Source organism: Fukomys damarensis, unplaced genomic scaffold, assembly GCF_012274545.1.
Source record: "Fukomys damarensis isolate Sample0158 unplaced genomic scaffold, DMR_v1.0_HiC HiC_scaffold_1, whole genome shotgun sequence".
NCBI lineage: Eukaryota > Metazoa > Chordata > Mammalia > Rodentia > Bathyergidae > Fukomys > Fukomys damarensis.
Window position 1 is genome coordinate 68,681,628 of NW_022900913.1, and position 20,607 is coordinate 68,702,234.

General features: G+C 45.4%; 1 protein-coding gene and 1 long non-coding RNA gene across 24 annotated transcripts in view; one reads left to right on the forward strand and one right to left on the reverse strand.

The window, feature by feature from the left end:
- Positions 1-10,259, forward strand: part of Shld2 (shieldin complex subunit 2) — a 96,416-nt gene extending 86,157 nt beyond the window's left edge. For 20 of the 21 annotated variants that reach the window (XM_033761764.1, XM_033761775.1, XM_010622555.2 and 17 more), the window contains 3 exons: positions 1,580-1,808; positions 6,190-6,305; positions 10,000-10,259. In XM_033761764.1, the coding sequence (XP_033617655.1) occupies positions 1,580-1,808; positions 6,190-6,305; positions 10,000-10,211 (557 nt within the window). In that variant the 3' untranslated portion in view covers positions 10,212-10,259. Of the gene's footprint in view, positions 1-707; positions 1,544-1,579; positions 1,809-6,189; positions 6,306-9,999 lie in introns of those variants that run through there. The other variant, XM_010622579.3, reaches the window with a different exon arrangement.
- Positions 10,260-15,981: 5,722 nt separating this feature from the next.
- LOC104861198 lies at positions 15,982-18,707 on the reverse strand. 3 transcript variants are annotated; one of them, XR_779930.1, is made up of 3 exons: positions 18,583-18,707; positions 17,324-17,531; positions 15,982-16,084 (listed from the first exon to the last, which is right to left on the reverse strand). It is a non-coding gene; the product is annotated as an uncharacterized LOC104861198 (long non-coding RNA). The 3 variants fall into 3 exon arrangements; XR_779929.1 differs by lacking the exon at positions 15,982-16,084 and adding an exon at positions 17,095-17,171; XR_779928.1 differs by lacking the exon at positions 15,982-16,084 and adding an exon at positions 17,095-17,171 and having other exon boundaries at positions 17,278-17,531.
- Positions 18,708-20,607: the final 1,900 nt, after the last annotated feature.

Sequence of the window (20,607 nt, forward strand, 5' to 3'; positions counted from 1 at the left end):
AAAAAAAAAAAAAAAAAAAAAAAAGACAAAAATGCAGAGAGAACAGGAAAGTATAAGCAGCTTAAGAAAAAACCCCAAAAACGTTTCCTAGTTAAAGGGAGGAGAAAGGAGAATCACCACTGGGGAATTTGGTAGGACAGGCTGTTTGTTGGACAAAAGCCAGAAGGAGGACAAGCCTGTGCCTGACTCTCACCTCACCAACAGCAGAAGTTCAGTGCCCAGAGGGCTGGGTGCTCCTGAAAGCAAAGTCTGTGTTTACAGTGAGTGACCTTTCAATTCTCTTAAGGATGTATGAAAATTTACAAAATGATAGGTTTAGATTAACATCCAAAATTAGTATTTATTTATTTATTTTGAGATAGGGTCTTACTGTGTAGCTCAGGCTGGTCTTGAACTCATGATGATCCTCCTGCCTCAGCCTCCCCAAGTGCTAGAATTATAGAGGTGTGCCACCATGCTCTGTATTTGAATTCTTTTATTAAATAGTTTACAGAGGGCTGGGGGTTTAGCTCAGTGGTGCCATCACCTTCCTCACAACTGCAAGGTCCTGAGTTTGATCCCCAGTACCAAGAAAAAAAAAAAAAGCCAAAATAACAACAACAAAATCATAAATAGTTAGAGATTCAGCATGGCTGTGGGAACATGTGACAGGGAGTCTGCTCCAGATTGTTAGATAGGTGACTACTACCTTTCCTGATGACTTGCAGGGATATGCGGTGTAATCAGAAGAGGTGATGAAACCACTGGAAAACGAAAGGACATATGGACAAGCCACCCTGGCTGGACTCAGACAGAGATGGCAGTGGAGGGGCTAGGAGATGGAGATGAGGAGCTCTTGGCCTGGAAGAGTCAGCCTACAGGCGTGGGGAAGGCTTTAAAGTGATGGTGGAGAGAAGGGGGCCCTGACAAAAGGTGCGGGCCTCACTAGTGGACAGAGAAGCCATGATGAGGTGGGAGAAGGAGTGTCCGGCGGGTAGTGGGTGTTCAGTGTCTGCTCTCAGGTGACTGAGGGGCCTGTAACTCAGCAAGCTCACTTGAAGTCCTGTGAGTCACTGGAGAGACCTTTCTTAGTGAGGACTCTGGTGCCTCGCGGCTGTTCCATAACCCACAGCTGGCGTGGCAGCAGTGAGCAGAAGTGGGAGGAAGAGTGACAAGAGGATAAACTTTGGTTAATTACTTGTGGACAATGTCAAGTAGAACAACTCGCCTCCCATTTGGCTGTGGATTATGTGGTTAAACTGATAGGACAGGTCAGGGAAAAGCATGTTAGCTACTCTCAAGTGCAGTCTGTGAAGGGACTTTTCCTAAAGGAACAGTTGCACTTATTTTGTGTAATTTCAGAGGAGAAGGAGGAAGAATACCCCCAGCTGCTCGGTGAGATCAGCTACTAAGCCTTCACTTGCTTGCAGGCATATTCTGAAGTAGGCACCACAGCCCCAAAAGAAGGATTCTCTAGAGAAGAGGAAGACCAAGAGCAGGACTTGATGCAGCCTTTCCCTAGTGACCATAAATCACTGGACACATTTACAAATTCATCATTCAGATCCAATAGTGTACATGATTTCTTCATCTCTCCTAGGAGTGGTTCTGATTAAAGCCCGGATTGTGGAGCTGGTGTTTCTGGTTGGAGCGGCTCAGGAGTTCAGTCTGACTGCTCACAGCTCTCTGGAGTGCATCCTGTCCTTGCTTCCCAACATTATCTACACAGGCTGTGCAGGCTGTGGATCGGAACTGGACACTGATGAGAACAAGATCTACAGACAGTGTCTTAGCTGCTTGCCACTTTCTGGGAAGAAAATATACTACAGGTAAGGCAAAGTAGGAAGCCATTTTGATGGAAATAGTTACTTTTATAAGACTGGAAAATTAGGTATATCAACCCTTACTTTCTAATAAGAACTAACCCAAGAGAACAAATTTTTCTCCTGCATGATAAATAGCTATTATGGAAGCAAATGTTGTCCAAGGAGGTTTTGTATTTTTCTTTCTTTATTTGTTTCTTTTTTTTTTTTTTTTTTTTTCCTGGTACCAGGGATCGAACTCATTTTTTTTTTTTTTTTTTTTTTTTTTTTTTTTTTTTTTTTTTTTTTTTTCCTGGTACCAGGGATCGAACTCAGGTCCTTGTGCTTGAGAGGCAGGTAGTGGCTCCACTGAGCTAAATCCCCGGCCCGGAGATTTTGTCTTAAGACAGGCATGCTGAAGAAAATTATTTGCTTTGCTTATGAGTTTTACTATTACTTTGTAAGTTGCTTTTGTGGAAAACAAGATTAAATTAAGATACCTAGTATATAAGAAACAATTAAAATTGACTTTTCATCAACAGTTAAGCCTCTCAGAAGTATGTATGTGACTTATTTTACATCATTCCAAATGTTCCTTTTCAACATAATTATTAGGTAGGGTATAGTTATTGTTCTTAAATATGTTATAGAACCTGAATAGCATCTCTAACAATGTTTTATGGGATATAAATTCAGAGTTACATTTTTTGGCATACAAGGAATATGTCACTTTTTCTGTACAGAAGCTGAGAAGCCAACAGACCAAGCCACTGTTCAGCTTCAGAGAGGCAGCTGTGAGGGTGCCTGGGTCTCAGGAGGTGCAGGAAGGTGTGGGCTGGGTGTATTTTCTTGATAGCCCACTAATGTGGGGTGAGCTGTGTTCCTCATTACACGTCCCTTTCCCCACGGGCTGCCTAGGTGCGCTCACAGTGGGGGCAGCTTGTTTCTCCAGTGAAAGCCACCAAGGGAGAGCTGGATGGAAGCCAGCCTTTTTATGACCCTGCCCCACGAGCCACATATGTCACCTCTGCTAAATTCTGCTCCTAGGACATGACTTTGGTTGTCCCTTAGAGAGCAGACGAGAATGAGGCTGGGTGCAAGGGAGTATCCATGGCAGTTGCTTGACTGTAGTGTCAGGGGTGGGAAGGAAGGATGCTGACAGATTTAATTTTTTCTAAATAGCAAATGAAAAGTTTTTATCAGAAGAAATATCTCATTTTAAATTTTCAAGAAGGTAATGAGATGTGTTGTTGGACAAGGTCTCTTGAAATTGAAGAGAGGGGACATTTTTTCTGTCTCAGATACTGTTTTAGTTGCTATCTTATTGCAGGGATAGAATATTTAACACTCACAAGTTAAAGACTCATAGTTTATAGAGATTTCAGTGCACAGTTACCTGGCTCCCAGGCAGGTGGCTTGGCAGAGGGGCATTGCAGAGGAGAATAGCTCATGGCATGGAGGACCGGAAGCAGCAAGAGATTAGGGAGGAGGGGGGAGATAAACCTTTAGGTCACACCCACAGTGGCCCACCTGTTCCCATCAGGCTTCACCTGTCAACATCACACCCAGCTATAAACCCATCAGCAGGCTACTCCATTATCACACACCCGTGATCTAGCCACCTCCTAAAGCTGCACCCTTGAGTGCATGAGGCTTTGGGGGGATATGTGGGTATAAGCCATGAGAGGCACCATGTCCTTATTGATAAAGACCTTAGTTTACTGGAATACCTATGGAGTGTGAGGTTCTGGTTAACTAAAAGATTAACTAACAAACAGTAGTAACCATTATGGAAAAGTGCTTCTGCCTTTATAAGTTTGGTGTGCCAGAGATAGTCGTGGAGAATTTGGGGCTTTGAGGCATTTCATACGCTTTCTGTGTTATACTGAACGAGTGAAACTCCTTGTAGCCATAGAAGGAACAAGAAACAGAAGTTGTTACTGGAATTTAAAAGAAATAAATATATATATATTGTCCTTTAAAAAGTGTTGGGAAGACAGAAGTGGCATATTTAGTTTCTGAGGGGCAGGTGAAAGGAGATGTCATGGGTATACTACAGATCACTAGCAATTACAAAGGTGTTAGGGCTCTGAAAACTTACTATTTTATGGTGGGAAAATGCTGATTCACGCTGAGGGTGGTGGCTTGGGGCAAGAAGCTGGGCACTAGCAAACATGCCTCATGAACAAGCTTGAGCAGCCCTACATGTGACCAGGCCCTGCATGAATGTCTGCATCTTGCTTTATCTCTCCTGTCTTCAATTACTGTTTCTCCTGCTAGGCCTTTCCTACTAGCCTGTGTTCACATTCTGGTGCTTGTTAGGTTAGAAATGCATGAGTCACCCCCTAGCCTTGTCTCTTTCTCCTACCACCCAGCTTTCCTGCTCTGCCTTACACCAGTTAGTCTTGGTTAAAGAGTTGTAAATGTTTTCCCTTTCTCTTTCTTCACCCCTAAATCCAAATGAGCTCACTCTGTTTCACATCCTCAGTGCTGCTCACAGTGCTTTTGTTTTGAAGTGACCTAACCCATGGACCTTCTCCTCCTCCTCTGATTTATTCCTAGCTATGTTCCACACCCCAGGCCACCACCACCTCTTCGCAGCTCATATTCATCAGTGATCAGTCCTGTCCTTATCCCCCAGCTTGTGGAAACCACATTCTTTATGTGCAAACTTCCCCTCCTGAACACATCGGGGGAGCAGAGTCACAGTGGGAGGCATTTTGGGACTGGTCTCTTTCACATAGCACAATGCTTTCAAGGCTTTTCCATATTGTAGCGTGGATCACTACTTTATTTTCTTATTGTAAAATAATCTTCTATTGTATGCAAATGCCACCTTCTATCTATCCATTCATCAGCTGGTAGACTTTTGAGTCGTTCCTATATTTTGGCTTTTATGTATAATGCTGTTATGAACACTTGTGTGCAAGTGTTTGTGTGAACATAAGTTTTCATTACCCTTGGGTATAGATCCAGGAGTGGAATCCCTGGGCTGTATGGTTGGACCATTTGAGGAATCCCAAACTGTTTTCCAAAGCCATTGATCAATTTTACATTCTCACCAGCAGGCAATGTAAGAGTTGTAGTTTTTCCACATCCTTGCCAGTACTTTTATTCTCTGTTTTTCTTTTGTTGTCTGTGCTTTTGGTGTCATATATAAGAAAGGAAACATCCTTAAGGCAAGATCATGAAGCTTACTCCTATATTTTCTTTTAGGAGCTTCATTGTTTTGTCTCTTACACTTGAGTTCATTATCTGTTTTGAGTTAATTTTTATGTATGGTCTAAAGGAAGAAATTTAGCTTCGTTCTTTGCATGTGAATATCCAGTTGTCACAGCGTGCTTTTTGTAAAGGCTCCTTTCCCTATTGAATCATCTTGGCACCTGTTATGGTTTGGATCTAGATGTCCCCCAAAGCCTCATGTGGACTTTTCATAGGGTTTTTTTCAGAGGTGGCTGAATCTAGAGTGTGTGGTTCTGGGATTAAGGGTGTGTGATTAGTAAACCACTATACTGATTGGTTTGGCACTGCCCTAATCTCGGTAGTCTGAATAAAAGGGTCAAAAAGACACTGTTAAGGTCCCTTGTTGCTTGTGCTACTGTGTGAGTGCCATGAACTGTTCCTCCTCAGCAATGCTCCTCTGCCATGTGCCATTTTACCCTGGTCCCAGCTGATTATGGACTGAAACCTTTATAAACTGTGAGCTAAATAAACCCTTTCCCCTTTAACTTTGTGAATCAAGTATTTTGTCTCAGCAGTGAGAGAAAAGTGACTAAGCACCATTGTAAAAAATTTCATTTTCTTGGACTTGGGGTGTGTGAGCTCCAAGTACTATCCCCAGTATTCAAAAATGTTTTATATTTTCTTATTTCCTGCCAAATTCCTAAGTTCCTTGAATAGAGGAACCAGACATGTGTGTCACTGGTGTATGTCCAGTGTTAACCACAGTGAGTGATGGTTATGGATGGTCAGTTTATATTTGTATTTATTTCAATAAAAAATATGGAGGAGCTGGATGTGGCAGCACACAGCTGTAATCCTGGCTGGAAAATCACAAGTTTAGGAGAATTGCAAGTTTGAACCCAGCCTAGGCAACTTAGCAACATAGTGAGCACTATGTCAAAAAAACAAAAAAGGGGCCAGGGATTTGGCTCAGTGGCTCCACCGCTTGCTTCACAAGCTTTAGGGCAGCTGGATGCGTAGCTCAGTATGAAATCCTGGTCCAGTTCCCAGTACTGGGAGTGGGGGAGGAAAGAGCGAGCCTCGGGAAAGGACAGAGTGAGAAGAGAGAAGAACCAAGAAGCTTATAGCTAAAGAGAAAGAATCCACAGTCATATTTTATCTCTGCTCTCCTGGGTTCCCCTTTATTAATGAATGTTTCTAAATTCCATCTCTATTTTCTTTGCAGGCCGGCTTTAATGACTGTAGTTGATGGAAGCCATTCTGTTTGCATCCGTGTAGGCTCCAAGCTGGTAGAGAAGATTCTCCTCCACATTCCTCCGGACTTCCTGCACAGAGTGATAGGTAGCTGTTGGCGCGCTATGAGGAAGTGGTTCTTAGTGAGGCTGTTCATTTGGTGAAGTCTTTCTCAATTGGGGTACAAGCAGAGGGTAACTTGCAGTGTGAGTGGGAAGGTGGGACTGGCTTCACTCCTGTCTTGATACTTGAGTAGAGGAAGCACCCAATCTCTGACCTGATTTCCCAGTTGGGCCACAGGAGCACTTGGGCCCTGATGGATAGGAGCTAAATCGATGGATGTTTGGCACCATAACTATGAAGACTGGCACTCACAGTGGCTGCACTTGCTGGCTCCTCAGCCACAATGCTAGGGACAGTCTGTGGCTAGAAACAAAGTGGCAACATCCACCTTTCAGGGGAGTCACACTCCTGGCTGCCCTCTTGAGCCTCAGGCTCTTTAAGCAGAGAGCAGACTGGTTCTCTTGACTGCTTGCTCTCTTAGTAGTGGGTAGTTTTCCTTGCTTTTTGCATGCCAGTCATTTTACTGGATGCTAGTGTGTGTAGAGTAGGTCAGGCTGCGAAACAGTATCTGTGTCTGGAGATGGCCATGCCTCTCCTAAGTCTTAATGAGGGTGAGAGTCACCCTTGTCAGATGCCCAGTTGGATTCAGGTTTCACTGTTGCCGTGGTCATCTTCAGGTCCCCACTGGCTCCAGCCCTGGTGCTGTCTTGTGTTTGCGGTGGCGAGGAGTCTCTGCTCCTGCCCCACCTGTGCTTTCCCCCCTCTCTCTGCTCTTGGGCCTCAGAGACCCTCTCTGCACTCTTTTTTCCCATCGACACATCATCATTGTGTGTGTCTATGGGGTGTGCTGTGACATTTTAATGCCCCGGTCTAGTACATGATGATCAAGTCAGGGTAAGTGGCATTTCTGTCATTTGAGACATTTTTGTTTCTTTGAGTTGGGAACATTCAGAATCCTCTTATAGCTACAGTCTCAGCCCTTTGATGAGAGGAATACATTCTAGATATTTGTCCCTGTATGAGTACCAGGGAGTGCACTCAAGCCCAGGTAGCACAAGCCAGTCACCCAGGTGGCTTCCTGTTGCATCAGGAGATCTGATAAGCCAGATGCAGGAGGCTGCTGCTGACAGAACAGTACAGTATCCTATTTATATGTGGGAGTCGAACAACACTGTAGGTAGAACATGAACCTGGTTGTGTGGTTTATTATCATTATCAGGCACTGTGTATTGTGCCAAATTGTCTGCACTGTGCTTTTACCAGCTGGGGCACAGTAGGATTCCCCATGGCAGCCTCACCTCCGATGTGTGAGGAACACATTGCTCCCAAGGAACCAGGATAGTAGATGCAGCCCTGTCTTGACCAAAGCTCTCTGCACCTTTTATGTTCTTGCAAGTCCCTGAGTTGCACTGGCCCCTGACGGCAGTTACAGATGCATACTGGCCTGGGGATGGGGCAGGACTGCCCCCTCTCACTCTGAGGGGCCCAGGCTGTGGCCCTTCCTCTACAACCCTGCGTGTCTGCTGTGGCAGCCAGCTCTGCTTTGTGAGTCTTGAGTGGCCCTCCCCTGACCCCTCTCAAATATGGCACCACAGAGGGTCATGGTGCAGAGCTGTTCTCTGTCCCTCTCCCAGGATCAGAGGCTTTTTTCTTTTACTTTCCCAGCCACTTGAAACTTGAGCCCCTCCTTCCTGCTCCACATTCCTGGGACCCTTTCACCTGTGCCCCTACTTTTACCCTTCCCTGTATTTCCTGGTTGCTTACAGCCAGCTTCTCTTATGGGTAAAGAAAAGGACAATTTTACAGTTCATTAAGCTTTTTCTGGTAACTTTTAGGAAGGGAGCCATGCTCTTTGCAGATTTCTACATCCTGATGTGAAGCCTCTCTGGCTTTTTATTCATTTTATTTCAGTTCATTCTTTTGGCTCTTTTCATTACTTTTCTTGGTGTTCCTTATGTATTTTCAATCTTACCTCTTCATTTTTCACACAGCATACATTAGTTGGTGTTTCAGAGAAGCATCTTTGTCATGTCAGATAGACTTCTGTGCCTCACCCATTCCTGGGACAGCTGAAGTCACACTGCTGGACTTCACTAGATCAAGTCACACTTCATAGATTATAACCGTGAGTGACACAGCCATTGTGTCAAAGTGGTCCTCAAACCATCCCTATTACCACTCATGGTGACTGTCTTTAGCTTTTCAAAGTGAAAGTGTAAAATCTTTATGCTATTGTAGAGAATTCTCCTGTCTCCAGAACAATGACATTGGTGCTTCAGGAGGACAGTGGGCCAGTGCCAGAGAGGCTGGCAGTGGGCAGGGAGCAATGCAGTCTAAGTGTAAAATCTTTATGCTATTGTAGAGAATTCTCCTGTCTCCAGAACAATGACATTGGTGCTCCAGGAGGACAGTGGGCCAGTGCCAAGAGAAGCTGGCAGTGGGCAGGGAGCAATGCAGTGTGAGCACCGTCAGCGGTGCTCTGTGAGTCTGGGGTGAAACAGCCTGCTATATAACTCATTAATATCCTGAAAATGAAGCCATTCTGGGAGGCTGAGGCAGGAAGATTCCAAGTTCAAGCTCAGTCTGGGAAACTTATGGAGTGAGATCCTATCTCAAAATAAAAAAAGTGAAAAAGGGCTTGGGATGAAGCTCAGTGTGGTGGCCCTGGGTTCAGTCCCCAGTACCCTTCCCATGCATGCACGTATATAGCCACCCAAAGAAAAAAAGAAAAGGTGAATGCAGACAAATGAAAATTATGACACATATACTCATATTTTAGCAGTATTTTATTACTGATATGATATTCATTAAATAGCTGATTCTGGGTTCTTTTGTATAAAACATAGCTACCAGTTGAGCATCTGTAATCCCGAAGTTTGAATTTTGAAATGCTTCCAAACCTGAAACTTTTTGAGTGCCAATGTCATGCTCTAAGTGGCAAATCCCAGAGCATGTGACATGTTTTAGTCAAAACCGAGGTGCACTAAAGACATGATATAAAGTTTCCTTGAGGTGACATGTGTGAAGTTTGCGTTAGTCTTGGGTCCTGTCCACAGGATACTTCATTATGTATTTCAATATTCCAAAATGCAAATACCCCAAATCCCCAACACTTCTGGTGCCAAGCATTTTGGATCTGGGACACTCAGCCTGTGTTATGTGTATGTAGCTGGGATGAAAACTCTAGATGAGTAAGTGTAAGAGTCATTTTTCTGACTCAGACACACCTTCATGGTTTCTGTCTTAATGCAGGTAAACATCATTAGCCTTCATTACATTAAAAAGCTGATAGCCAGCCAAGCATGGCTACGGCATTACACGTGCCGTAGTAATCTCAGCACTCTGGGAGGCTGAGGCAGAAGGCTCACAAGTTTAAGCCCAGCCTGGACAAATCAGTCAGACTGTTTCAAAAGAAAAGATAAAATGGGCTGAGTTGCAATCCAGGGTGAGGGCCCTTGGTTCAGTCCCGAGTAAAACGAGAGGGGTGGGGAGGGAGAGAGAGGGGCAGCTGAGAGCTGAGCCTTTAGGGGCTGCTGTCCAAGGGATGGGGCATCCTGTGTGCCTGCTTTTCAGCTCACCGTCCATCACTCTATACTACCTTAGCTACTAGAAAGACAAGCATAGGACTGGTGGTTTACTAAGGGCAGGAGACTGGAGGACCCAAGCACCAGCACGCTGCTTTCATGTGTGGTTTCCACCTTCTGGAAGGGTCAGTGCAGTATGTGCTTTGTCTCCCCAGTGCCGTCCTCAGAGGTCACCTATGGAATGGTGGCCGCAGACCTGCTCCATTCCCTGCTGGCGGCCGGTGTGGAGCCCCAAGTGCTGAAGATTGAGAGTCTTTTTGTGTTGGATGAGAACAGCTACCCACTGCAGCAGGATTTCTCCCTGTTGGACTTCTGCCCAGCTGGGCCCTGCCCTGAGGCCTTGTCCCAGAGAGAAGGTGCTGACTGAGATAAACTAGTGAGGGGAATTTGTGCTTACTAAATAAATGTATTTTTCAAAGAGAATTGTGCTAAATATAAATTAAAACTATTTTTCTAAGAAAGTGCTGTGAAGTTTTATTTGTTTTGTTTTTGTTTGTTGGTCTCTTTGTTTCCTTGGAGAAATGATCACACAGTGAAGGCGACACATAGCATTGCCTGAGTATTAGGGTTCCCCATCCTGTTCTCTGTGTCCAGCCCTGCACCACCAAGGCCCTCCTCGGAAACCCTCAGATCTGAACAGAGGTGTCCTGAGGCTGTTCGAGCTGTGCTTATAGCTTACACGCCTCCTCTTCTTCCTCAGCGGGCTCTCAGTGTGGGGTAATTTCCTCCATTCTAACTGTACACGACAAAGAATTCATTTGAATGATCCTGTGTTTAGTTTAGGTTCGAGACAAGCATGGCTTCCTTTAAAAATTACTACAAATGGGGCAGACAAGACCATTTTCAACCTGTGAAAGGGGGAAGAGAATCATGTGTGAGTAATATCCAGGACTTAGTGCCTCACTAGATTAGCAGTGCCTACAGTTTGTTCTTGGGACCAGCGCAGAGTGGCTTGTGTGGCCGGGGATGCAGAGAGCTGCTTTGCCCAGGAGTCCTGGGGCTTAGAAACCACAAACTCCATGCTGAAATGAATGTGTGTATTTCATTGTTTCATTGTATTTTCATTGAATTTAAAAAATTCTTTTGGTTTGTTGAAAGTGTTTTCTCTAATTCAGGTTATGCACATGTGGAAGTGCACACGCGCACACAGACGTGAGGCCAGCGATTGGACAGGAGTGGTCAGCCTGAGAGAGGCCCCGATGAGATGTGGAAATGCAGATGTTTTATAATCTCCATCCTGGAAGGGCCAGATGTAAAGTCAAACCAGAAACCATGCTAAATTGGGTCCCATCCATCAAGGCTGAAGTGAAAAGCAAATTAGGGAAGCCCCTGCCCCAGGCCTATGAGGTAGAGGTAGCATTCACTCCTTTAAGATGTGGCTCAGCTCCAGACATTGGGAGGGAATTGCAGATGTCTCTGGGCCTTGATTTCCCGTTGATGACCTGGTAAATACTGCTAACTCTTATATAGCCAGGACACAGAGGAGGAACAGAAAGGGGAAAAGAAAGGCAAGATTAAATGAGAATGCAGAATCATGCAGAGCTCCCTGCTGCATTATGGGGTGACCAAATGTTACCCAGTGGGCTTCCCTAACTTATAAGTGTCCCATCTGCTGACAGGCCACGGGAAGAAACACCACCCCAGTGCCTGCCAACTTCTTAAGTCACCTTGGCCTAAATGTGACCAAAACAGGACTCGAAGGATTCCAGATCCTCAGTTTTTGTCCCTGGAATGAGGAGGCTCCACTTGTCCCCCAGCCCAATCATCACCATCAATGCGACAGAGTCTTGTGTAACACTAGAAGTCACAGGTGAGACCACAAGCTTCCTCCTTGACAGTGGAGTCTCCTTTTTTTTTTCCTGGTAGCAGGAGTTGAACTCCGGACCTTGCACTTGCCAGGCAGGTGTTGTGTTACTGAGCTAAATCCCCAGATGGGGCATCTTACTCTGTTCTTGCCTTCTATTCCAGACAGTTGGCCTCTGACTTGTCGGGTTATGAGCACCAGTGGGACTCGGGTGACCAAATGCTTTACTCTTCCTGTATGTTGCTTATGGAATACTTTTTTCCTTACCAATACTTTTTGGCAATGTCTGGATGTTCTATCCTTTTACTGGGTGAAGACTTCTTAACAAAGATGGGGACCCAAATTATTTTTTGCTCACCTGACAGCCCTACAGTCAGGACAAGGGTTGCCTGTCCCAGAAATGTTAACAGTGACTTAGTCCTGCCTGATCTTCCCAATAAACTTCAACTGTGAGCACTTACGCATCTGGGAGGGCTGTCCCTTCCATCCCAGCAATGAATAAAGGATTCTCATGCCTTTCCACACTGGAAACGGTATTTTCTTCCACCTGAACCCTGAACAGAGCTACAGCTTCTGATAGATAAGCTCCTTCACTATGGGCTTTTAGTGCTTCCTCACCTTGTAATATCCTTGTAATTTAGCCATCAAGAAGCCTGATGGCGATTACTATTTAGGGCAAGATCTCTGTGCTATTAATGAAATCCAGGAGTCCCCAGCTCCCCTGCACTCCCCTTGCTAGGTCAGTGCCTTCAAATACCCAATGGTGTATGGTGCTAGATCTTAAAGATACTTTCTTTTACATTCTGGTAGCACCTGAGTCCCTTTGAGCGGACTGACATTACTGGCTTGGGTCAGACAGCTTACCAAGACTGTCTTTCTCCAAGTGTTCAGGGACAGCCCCCCTGTTTTTGGACAGGCATTAGCCAGAGACTTAGGTGACCTAACTTTAATGAATGGGGCCATCATACGATAGATGGATGATTCTATGTGTTCCCTTTCTCTGACAGACTGAACTTCCTGGCTAACAGGAGATGTTGAGTCTCAAAGCCTAGGCCCTGATGGTATCCCAGAGTCTACTACTTAGGGTTGTTTTAATTCCAGGATGTCAAGCACTTTCAGCAGGATGTATACAGGCCACCAAGCCTTTCCAAGCCTTACACCAGAAAATAGCTTCATGCTTTCCCAGGATTAACAGGCTATGGAACCCTGGGTGTAGCTTAATGGCAGTGCATGTGTGAGTTCCTAACATGAAATGATCACCCAGCTTCCAGGGGAAGGGAGTACATTTTTCTGTGAAGGGACTGTAGCTTTCATCAATTGCTTAGAAGGATCTGTGACACAGAAAAAAGAAAGAAAATACCTTTAATGCATGAGTTTCTCCATGGGGAAGATGAATCAGAGCAAGTGATTTTTAGATTTTTTTTTGGAACCGGGAATTGAATTTGGGACCTTGCACTTACAAGGTAGGCAGTGGAACTGCTGAGCTAAATCCCCAGCCCTGGAGAGAGCAAGTGATTTTTACTAGAAAGGTGGGTAGAGACAAAGCTTCCCATTTCATACGTAGAGAGACTGGAATTCAAACAGAATGGTCAACTCCTTTAGATAGGAGCTGACAGCGCCCAAGCCTTGCTGTTCGGATTCTGAAGTAAGATCGCGTCGCAGCACAGCCGAGCAAGTGGTCCTCAGTATGGCCTCCCCCTGCATCTCAAGGTCTGGCAGAGCCCCTTTGCCAACCGGAACACACAGCCTCGGTCGGGCAGATGCTCCGCAACACCCCTTGCCTTCTATGGGAGATGTCTTTGAACCATTTCCAGTGAAACAAAGACCTCAAGTCACATCCATGTTGCATCACAGATCTTGGGACAGATTCCATGGTAGCCTAACAGGTTTCGAGGAACCCTAAGTAGCGGGAAACTGTTCCTCTTCCGAGGCCTCTGGTTTATCCCCCAGATGTTATGACCTATTTGAGGTGGTCTGGTTCATGTTTAGGAATTTAGTCCCTGGGGATGGTGTTCGCATGCGGACATCTAGGAAGTGATTAGGTCCCGGGTTGGAGCCCTTCTGAGTGGGATGAGCATCTTTAGGAAAGAGGCCTATTGGTACTTATTTGCCCCTTCCAGCATATGAGGACTCAGCGAGAAGGCACCTCTTTGAAGCCAGAAAAAGCCCTTCCCAAACACCAGAGCTGTCTCACCTTGATCTTGGACTTCCCCGCTTCTAAAACCATGAATAAGAAATTCCCAATGTTCCTAAGTTCCAGAGGCTGGAAGTCCAAGGTCAAGGTGCCAGCAGATTCAGTGACTTCCCTTTGTCTTTCTCTTTTCCTGTGTCTCCAGCCTCCTCCCAACTCTTTTCGCCATCGCTTGCTCTCCCTCTCTCCTACCTCCCTCCTTCCCCTCCCCTGTTTTCCTCTTTCTCTTCTCTTTTCCTGCTTCTCCTTCTCCTTCTCTTTTTCTCTCTGTCCCCTCCCAGCTTTCCCACCTATCCACATAGAGAAGGAATCTCCAAACTTCCTTTGCAGAAAGAAAGATTTTGATTTTGGTTGAGTCCCTCTAGGAAACTCCACAAAAGGACTGCTTAAGTCCACTTAAGGTTTTCTGCTGTTCTTTGATTCAGCACAGCTTTAATAGTTGACTGTGGGCTGTTACATGGTTTTCTTAGAAGAAATCACTGACTTCTCAGAACAGCTAGAATCAAACAGAAGACCCATCTTATGTCTTTGATCTTTAAAGATACATTTGTATCTGGTATGTTTCCAAAGCACAAGATCATGAATCTTACGATGATTAGAATAAAATGCTTTGTCTTGCTTGGCAACTTATCACAGCTTTGTTTTACTGCTGATAGGGAAATATACGAGAATGAGGTCTGACAATTAACTGTTGACACTGGTTTTGGAGGAGGTCTTTCTTTCTTTTCTTTTCTTTTTTTGGTACCAGGGATCGAACTCGGAACCTTGCGTTTGTAAGGCAGGCGGCAGCACCACTGAGGTAAATCCCCAGATTGGTTTTGGAGATCTTGAACCTGGTTTGTTGCTGAAAAGAATTCTCCAAAAGGGAGAATACACCAGGTAGGGAGGCATCTTCTCCTGGAGGCACTTCGCTCCTCCAGGGCACGGAGCAAGCAGGGGAAGAGGTAAGCGGAAGGACTCTTGGCTCCTTTCAGCCAAGGACCTGCTTTTTGGCCAAGCCTGCGTAGCACTCCCCCTCCCTGCCCAGTGCACCTGAGCCTCTCCTGAGCTCACCCTCTAATTCAGGGCACACACCATTCTTGTCATGAGGTCAGGCTGCTGCCTGGTGTCTTTTACCCTCTCGACCCCTTCCAGCTGTCACCACTGCACCACCCCACTAGCTTGCTCTGATCCCCTTCCCGCCAGGCTCAGTGAGTGCAGGGTAGCAGGTCAGCAACTTCTCTGAACAGGTGACCCAGATGAGACCTCATGCATTTACATAATGTGTCCAGTGTGTGTAACACTGCAATCATTCCGTCTGGAAGACTCTTGCTCGTATGATGTAGTTATTATCTTACATGGGAAACTAGGACCTGGGGTCTATTTTATTCTGATTAACATGTATCAGTTGTACATACTAATGGGGTTCAGTGTGATATTTCAATTGAAAAATTAAATATATTTAGTGCAATGTAGCGTGAAGTGGCCAAATCCAGCCTCCCTTTGTATTTTCTTCATTATTGTCATTATTTTCATTGCTCAAGATTAAACCCCAGGCCTCAAACATGCTAGGTAAATGCTGTACCCCTGAGCGATATCCCAGGACCTTCTTTATTTTATTTTATTTTATTTTTTTATTTTTTGGTACTAGGGATTGAACTCGGGACTTTGCACTTGCAAGGTAGGTGGTGGCACCACTGAGCTAAATCCCTGGTCCTTATTTTATTTTATTTTTTGAGACAAGTTCTTGCTGTGCAATTGAGGCTGGCTTTGAACTCACTATGTAGCCCAGGATGGCCTCAGACTCAAGGCAATCCTCCTGTCTCAGCCTCCCTAGTGCTGAGATTACAGGCTGCACCACCATGTCTGAACAGGTGACCTAGGTTCATTATCTTTTTCATCCCATCAAGTAACTAAAATCTCCCTTAACTTCTAAAGAATAAAAATTCCACATAGAACTGAGGATGTAGCTCAGTAGTAGAGTGCTTGTTTAGCCTGTGCAAGGCCCTGGGTTTGATCCCCAGTGCTTAAAAATATTATATATGAAAAGATCAATTTTGATGAAACATAGAAAAAGATGCAATGGTTTTCAACACAGAGCCTAATACCACACAGTAAATAGTGCTTTTATGGGCGGCAGCCACACACATGCTGATGCCCCTCTTCTGGGCTCCCTCTTCTGTTTGGTTTGATTCCTTGGCAGAAACTGTTTATTCCAGGAAAGTGAGATGCCTGACTCAAATGACCCACCATCAGATTCTCTTACCTGGAATTAGAAAGAAATTGAGTTAAAATGTATAAATAGTGTGAAAAAATAAGAACCAAGTTGCATCATGTAAAAGTAAAAGATCCCAGTGATGAATGTAACTGTACTGTATACCTAAAATGTACCGATAAACTTAATGGAGAGAGAAAAAAAGAACTGTTGGTTAAAAATGTATACATAGTAATGCACAGAGGCCTGGAAGGCACAGCTTGCTGAGTTTTGACAGATGCACAGGTTTATGAGACCGACAGCCCAGCCTGCTTCTTGGCCTCCTGCATATCTTCAGATGGGAAGTGTCTGCTCCAGTCGTTGCCTATTTATTAGTCTGTCTTTTCACTGAGCACATTTGCATCTAGATAAGTCATACATGTAATACATAGGTGTATCATGAATAGGTGGTTTAAAAAAAAACTAAAGAAGTGATCGCCATTGAAAGCAGGGAGGAGAGGCAGTGTTTGGAGGGGCTCCACGTGAAGGTCCTGGGAAGCCCCCGGCTTCAATCCATCCTGCACCAACGTGGGCCAGGCCTGAGCACAACCCGGAGAGCGGCTGATCGCTGCGAGGCAGACACTGGGCGGTAGAGGGCAGATATTGCGAAAGCGGCGCCGTCCTGGGCCTACCAGGCTGCCCGCCCGCGCCTTCTGTTCCCTCCCTCACGCCACCTGGTGGGGACTCCGGGCGTTGCAGGCTCCGTCTCCACAGCGTCCCCACTCCAACTGCCCGCCTGGAAGTGTGCCAATCAGCAAACGGATGTAAGCCATGATGGTGGGTGAAAGTAATCAGACTCACAAGTTTAAATAGCGCATGACTTCTATTACAGGAGAAACCCGAAGTTTAAAAATATTTAAAATATTATTTTAACATAATTGCAAAAATAAAAGATAAGGAACAGGAAACAGGGTGAGCAGGGGAAAGGAAGGGGAATAAAAAAGAATTAAGATGTGTTAAGTACATGTACTTACCTCTTAAAATGTATGTAAACACTATGTACTGCAAACATGCCATAATACTTTTTTTTTTTTTTAAAGCAAGCCAGATTTACTTCTCCCTCTGTGAACAGGAACAGGTGATTTTCACGGAAAGAGGTCTGAAGGAAGAGAGGGCAAGGAGGGTGGTACCGCCTTGCTAGCCACAAGAAGGAGGACATGAAAGGCCCTTGGAGACCCTGCCACCCCGGCTGTCGTCTGTGTCACCTGGGGGAGCTCTCTCTGAGGTTGTCATCGCAATGATGACACTTACAGACGTCTGGAATCCACTTCAAATTCCAGCTGCAGGGCCCTGGACACGTCTTTCCCATCTGATCCTCCTCGGCTCTCCTTCCTCATCGCTCGTTGTGTTGGGGCTGTGCAGGTCTCTTGGCTGCTGCAGGTGGTCCTGCTGTGCCCAGGCCCCTTCTTGGCCCTGACAGTCATGCCACTTCAGGAACAGAATTTCTCTGGAAACAGCACTTCGTAATGGCATATAAATTCAATCAAAATAGATCCACAGTGTTGAAAGAACTGGGCTTGTGGACTCTCTGATCAATCTAATCAAGGAACAGCTCTGTTCTATTTTTCTTGTTACGTATTCAAACCTGCACTTGGGAAGCTGAGGCAGGAGGATCACTCCTGTGAGATTGCTGTGAGCCAGCCTGTACATAGTGAGTTCAAAACCAGCCTGAACTACATAGAGAGACCTTGTCTTCAAAAACAAAACAAAACAAAAACCTGCTATACAGGTTGCTTCTCCTTTCCCCTTGCATGAAATTTAGGGCAAGTGCTGGGACTTTTTTTTAGTTCCATGACCGTTTTGGTCAGTTAGGTAACACAGAGTTTCTCCTGTAACTTGTAGTTGCAAAAATAGGCTCTCTTCAGCTCTTACAGTGCCTGATCTTCCATAGTCTGCTGCACAACTGGCTTCCTGCTCATGCCTCTCACTCCTCTCCCCAGCTGGCCTGGGCTACAGCCTGGATGAAAAGCAGGCACTGCTTCCTGCCTGTCCAGCTTGAGCTTCCATCCCTCCTGCCCCAGATGCTGGGGATGGATGATCCAGAAGGGAAAGCAGAGACATCACCTAAGGGGTAGGGGCTCTAGGTGAACCTGTCATGGTGGATGTCTTCTGTGCTGCGCTCTCCTGTGGCCTTGGATTGCCCCCACCACGTGTGTCCTGTTATACAGCACCATCCCATCCCCTTTCAAGGTTTTTATTACTTTTTAAAACAAATCTCTCAGACACTCTCCCCATTTTCCTTTTTGGTGCTGGGGTGGAGCCCAGAGCCTCACACATGCTAGGCAAGTGCTGTAACCCTGAGGTCTACCCAGTCTTGCCAGATGCTCTTATGAGCAAAGATCCAGTAGATTCCACCAAATAAGAGGTGCTTAGGTGAGACCAGAGATCAGCAAGATGGTACAAATCATCATTTATTCCTTTGCCTCTGATAATTATGGCTGCAGGATGCTCAAGTTTCTTACAGTAATTTGGGCAAAGAATTTCCACAGTGAAAATAAGAAAAAACATACCTGGCAAATGGTCATGTAGATGACAGCCCCACATTATAACAGGTGGCCAAGTTGGCAGCACTGGCACTGAGAGCCAAATGCATCTGCATAGCCAAGCCCAGGCCCCTGCTGTTCCTGTCTCTGGGAACAACCAGATGGTGGATGGAATTATCCACTCCAATTCCCCACTCCTGCCCCACCTATGACCATTGTGATGTCGTCTTGCAGTCCCTCTCACAGACAGAGTTAATTTCTTTGCTGTTTCTCTCAGCTCAACTGTGTGACTTGCTCTGGCTAATGGGCATCAAGCGACATGACATAAGCAGAGGCCAGAGATGAGCTTGCGTGCTGAGGTTCACCCTTTTGTGCTTCTGCCTTTGCCATGAGCAGAGATCCCCCTGGGTGGCTGTGATACATAAGCCTGTGTTCAGAATGAGCAAATGAGGAGCAGGCTGAGGAACCCATCCTGACTCAGTCTGAAATCCAGTTACCTACCTTAGATCAATGCAGCCAGCTGACCCATGGATGCAGGAGACATGAATGTGCATGCTCTGTGCACAGAGAGGCTGTGGTTGTTTGCTATGCACCATTACTATACAAATAGCTGACTGACACAAGCCCTTTTACCTTTTACCACTTTGGCTCCATCAGTTTCCCAAGAACAGTGTGACTAATTCCCTGTACGAATTGTTCTTTACTGAGAATTATTTGGCTGGGAAAAGAATTCTTCTCCTTGATGTGGACTGATGTTCATGCTGAGAAAAAGGGAGACAACTGGACAAAATACAGAAAACCTTTTCTTAACATTGTTGGGGAGCTGCCAAGTTGAAAGCATTCGAAGGGCTGGGATCTCAGAAGGAAAGCCTGAGGTGGTGAGGTGACATTCTGCAAACACTTCCCCCAGGAAACTCGCTGGTTCTGGCTAAGAGGCTGAGCACGTGGGCAGCAGAAGCAGCAGTATCTCCAGAGCTGGGGAAAGGAGACCCTGGAGACTTAGGTTGCCCAGGAGTGGAACAGCCAAGAGGTCAGAGAAGAGGGGAGCACAGAAATATCCTGAGGGGTTTCCCCAGGAAGTATTTTCTGGATTAGTAAAGCAAGCAGAAAGCCCATGAGCTGCAGCAGTTTTTGGCTATGCAAAATCAGAGTTCGGGACCCACAGAAGGAGAGAAGACTGGTCAATATGCCAGGCTCTCATTTGGGTTCCTTGCAGGGCTGTACTCCAGAAGAGGGGGCAAACTAGAGGTAGAGAGAGCCGTGGACCCACAGAAGGAGAGAAGACTGGTCAATATGCCAGGCTCTCATTTGGGTTCCTTGCAGGGCAGTACTCCGAAGAGGGGGCAAACCAGAGGTAGAGAGAGGCCAGACTCTAGTCAGTTCAGGGCCAGATTTAATTAAGATGACCTCTCCACTCTGTCTTCCAGAGGACATGGTAAATCATATCTGCAGGCAGACATTACCTACAGTCTGTGTCACTGGAGCCATTAAAATGGGTTATAATCATTAGTATTCAACCATAAACGATCAAGCAAGCCAGCAAAAATGACCAGGGATGAAAAACATACACACAGTAATGACCCAGGTATTGATGTTATCAGACACAGACTTGGTAGGAAAATGGATGGATACTTTTTCATCAAAGACCTGGAAATTATCAGAAAGAATCACATAGAAATTTAGAACTGGAATATGCAATAATTGAAATTAATTTAGCACATGAGTTAAGTACAGTTAGCATAAGAAGGATTTATTGAACTAGTAATATAGGACAGTAAAACAACTCCAAGCTATAGCACAGAGGTAGAGTATGGGAAATAGAAGAAACCAAACTTGTGGGAAATGGTGAGAAGAGCTAAGACACATGAAACTGGAGTCTCTGAAGTAGAGGAGAGGAGAAATAAGGGCAGGAACAATAGTTAAAGGAAATTAGTGAAAAGGCAGATACACAGAAAATCAGCTTGTGTATTTTCCAACGCTGATACAGCTCCATGACCCCAAAGCAGGACAGATAAAAAGAAAGGTGCTTCTGGTGCATGCCGTGTTCACACT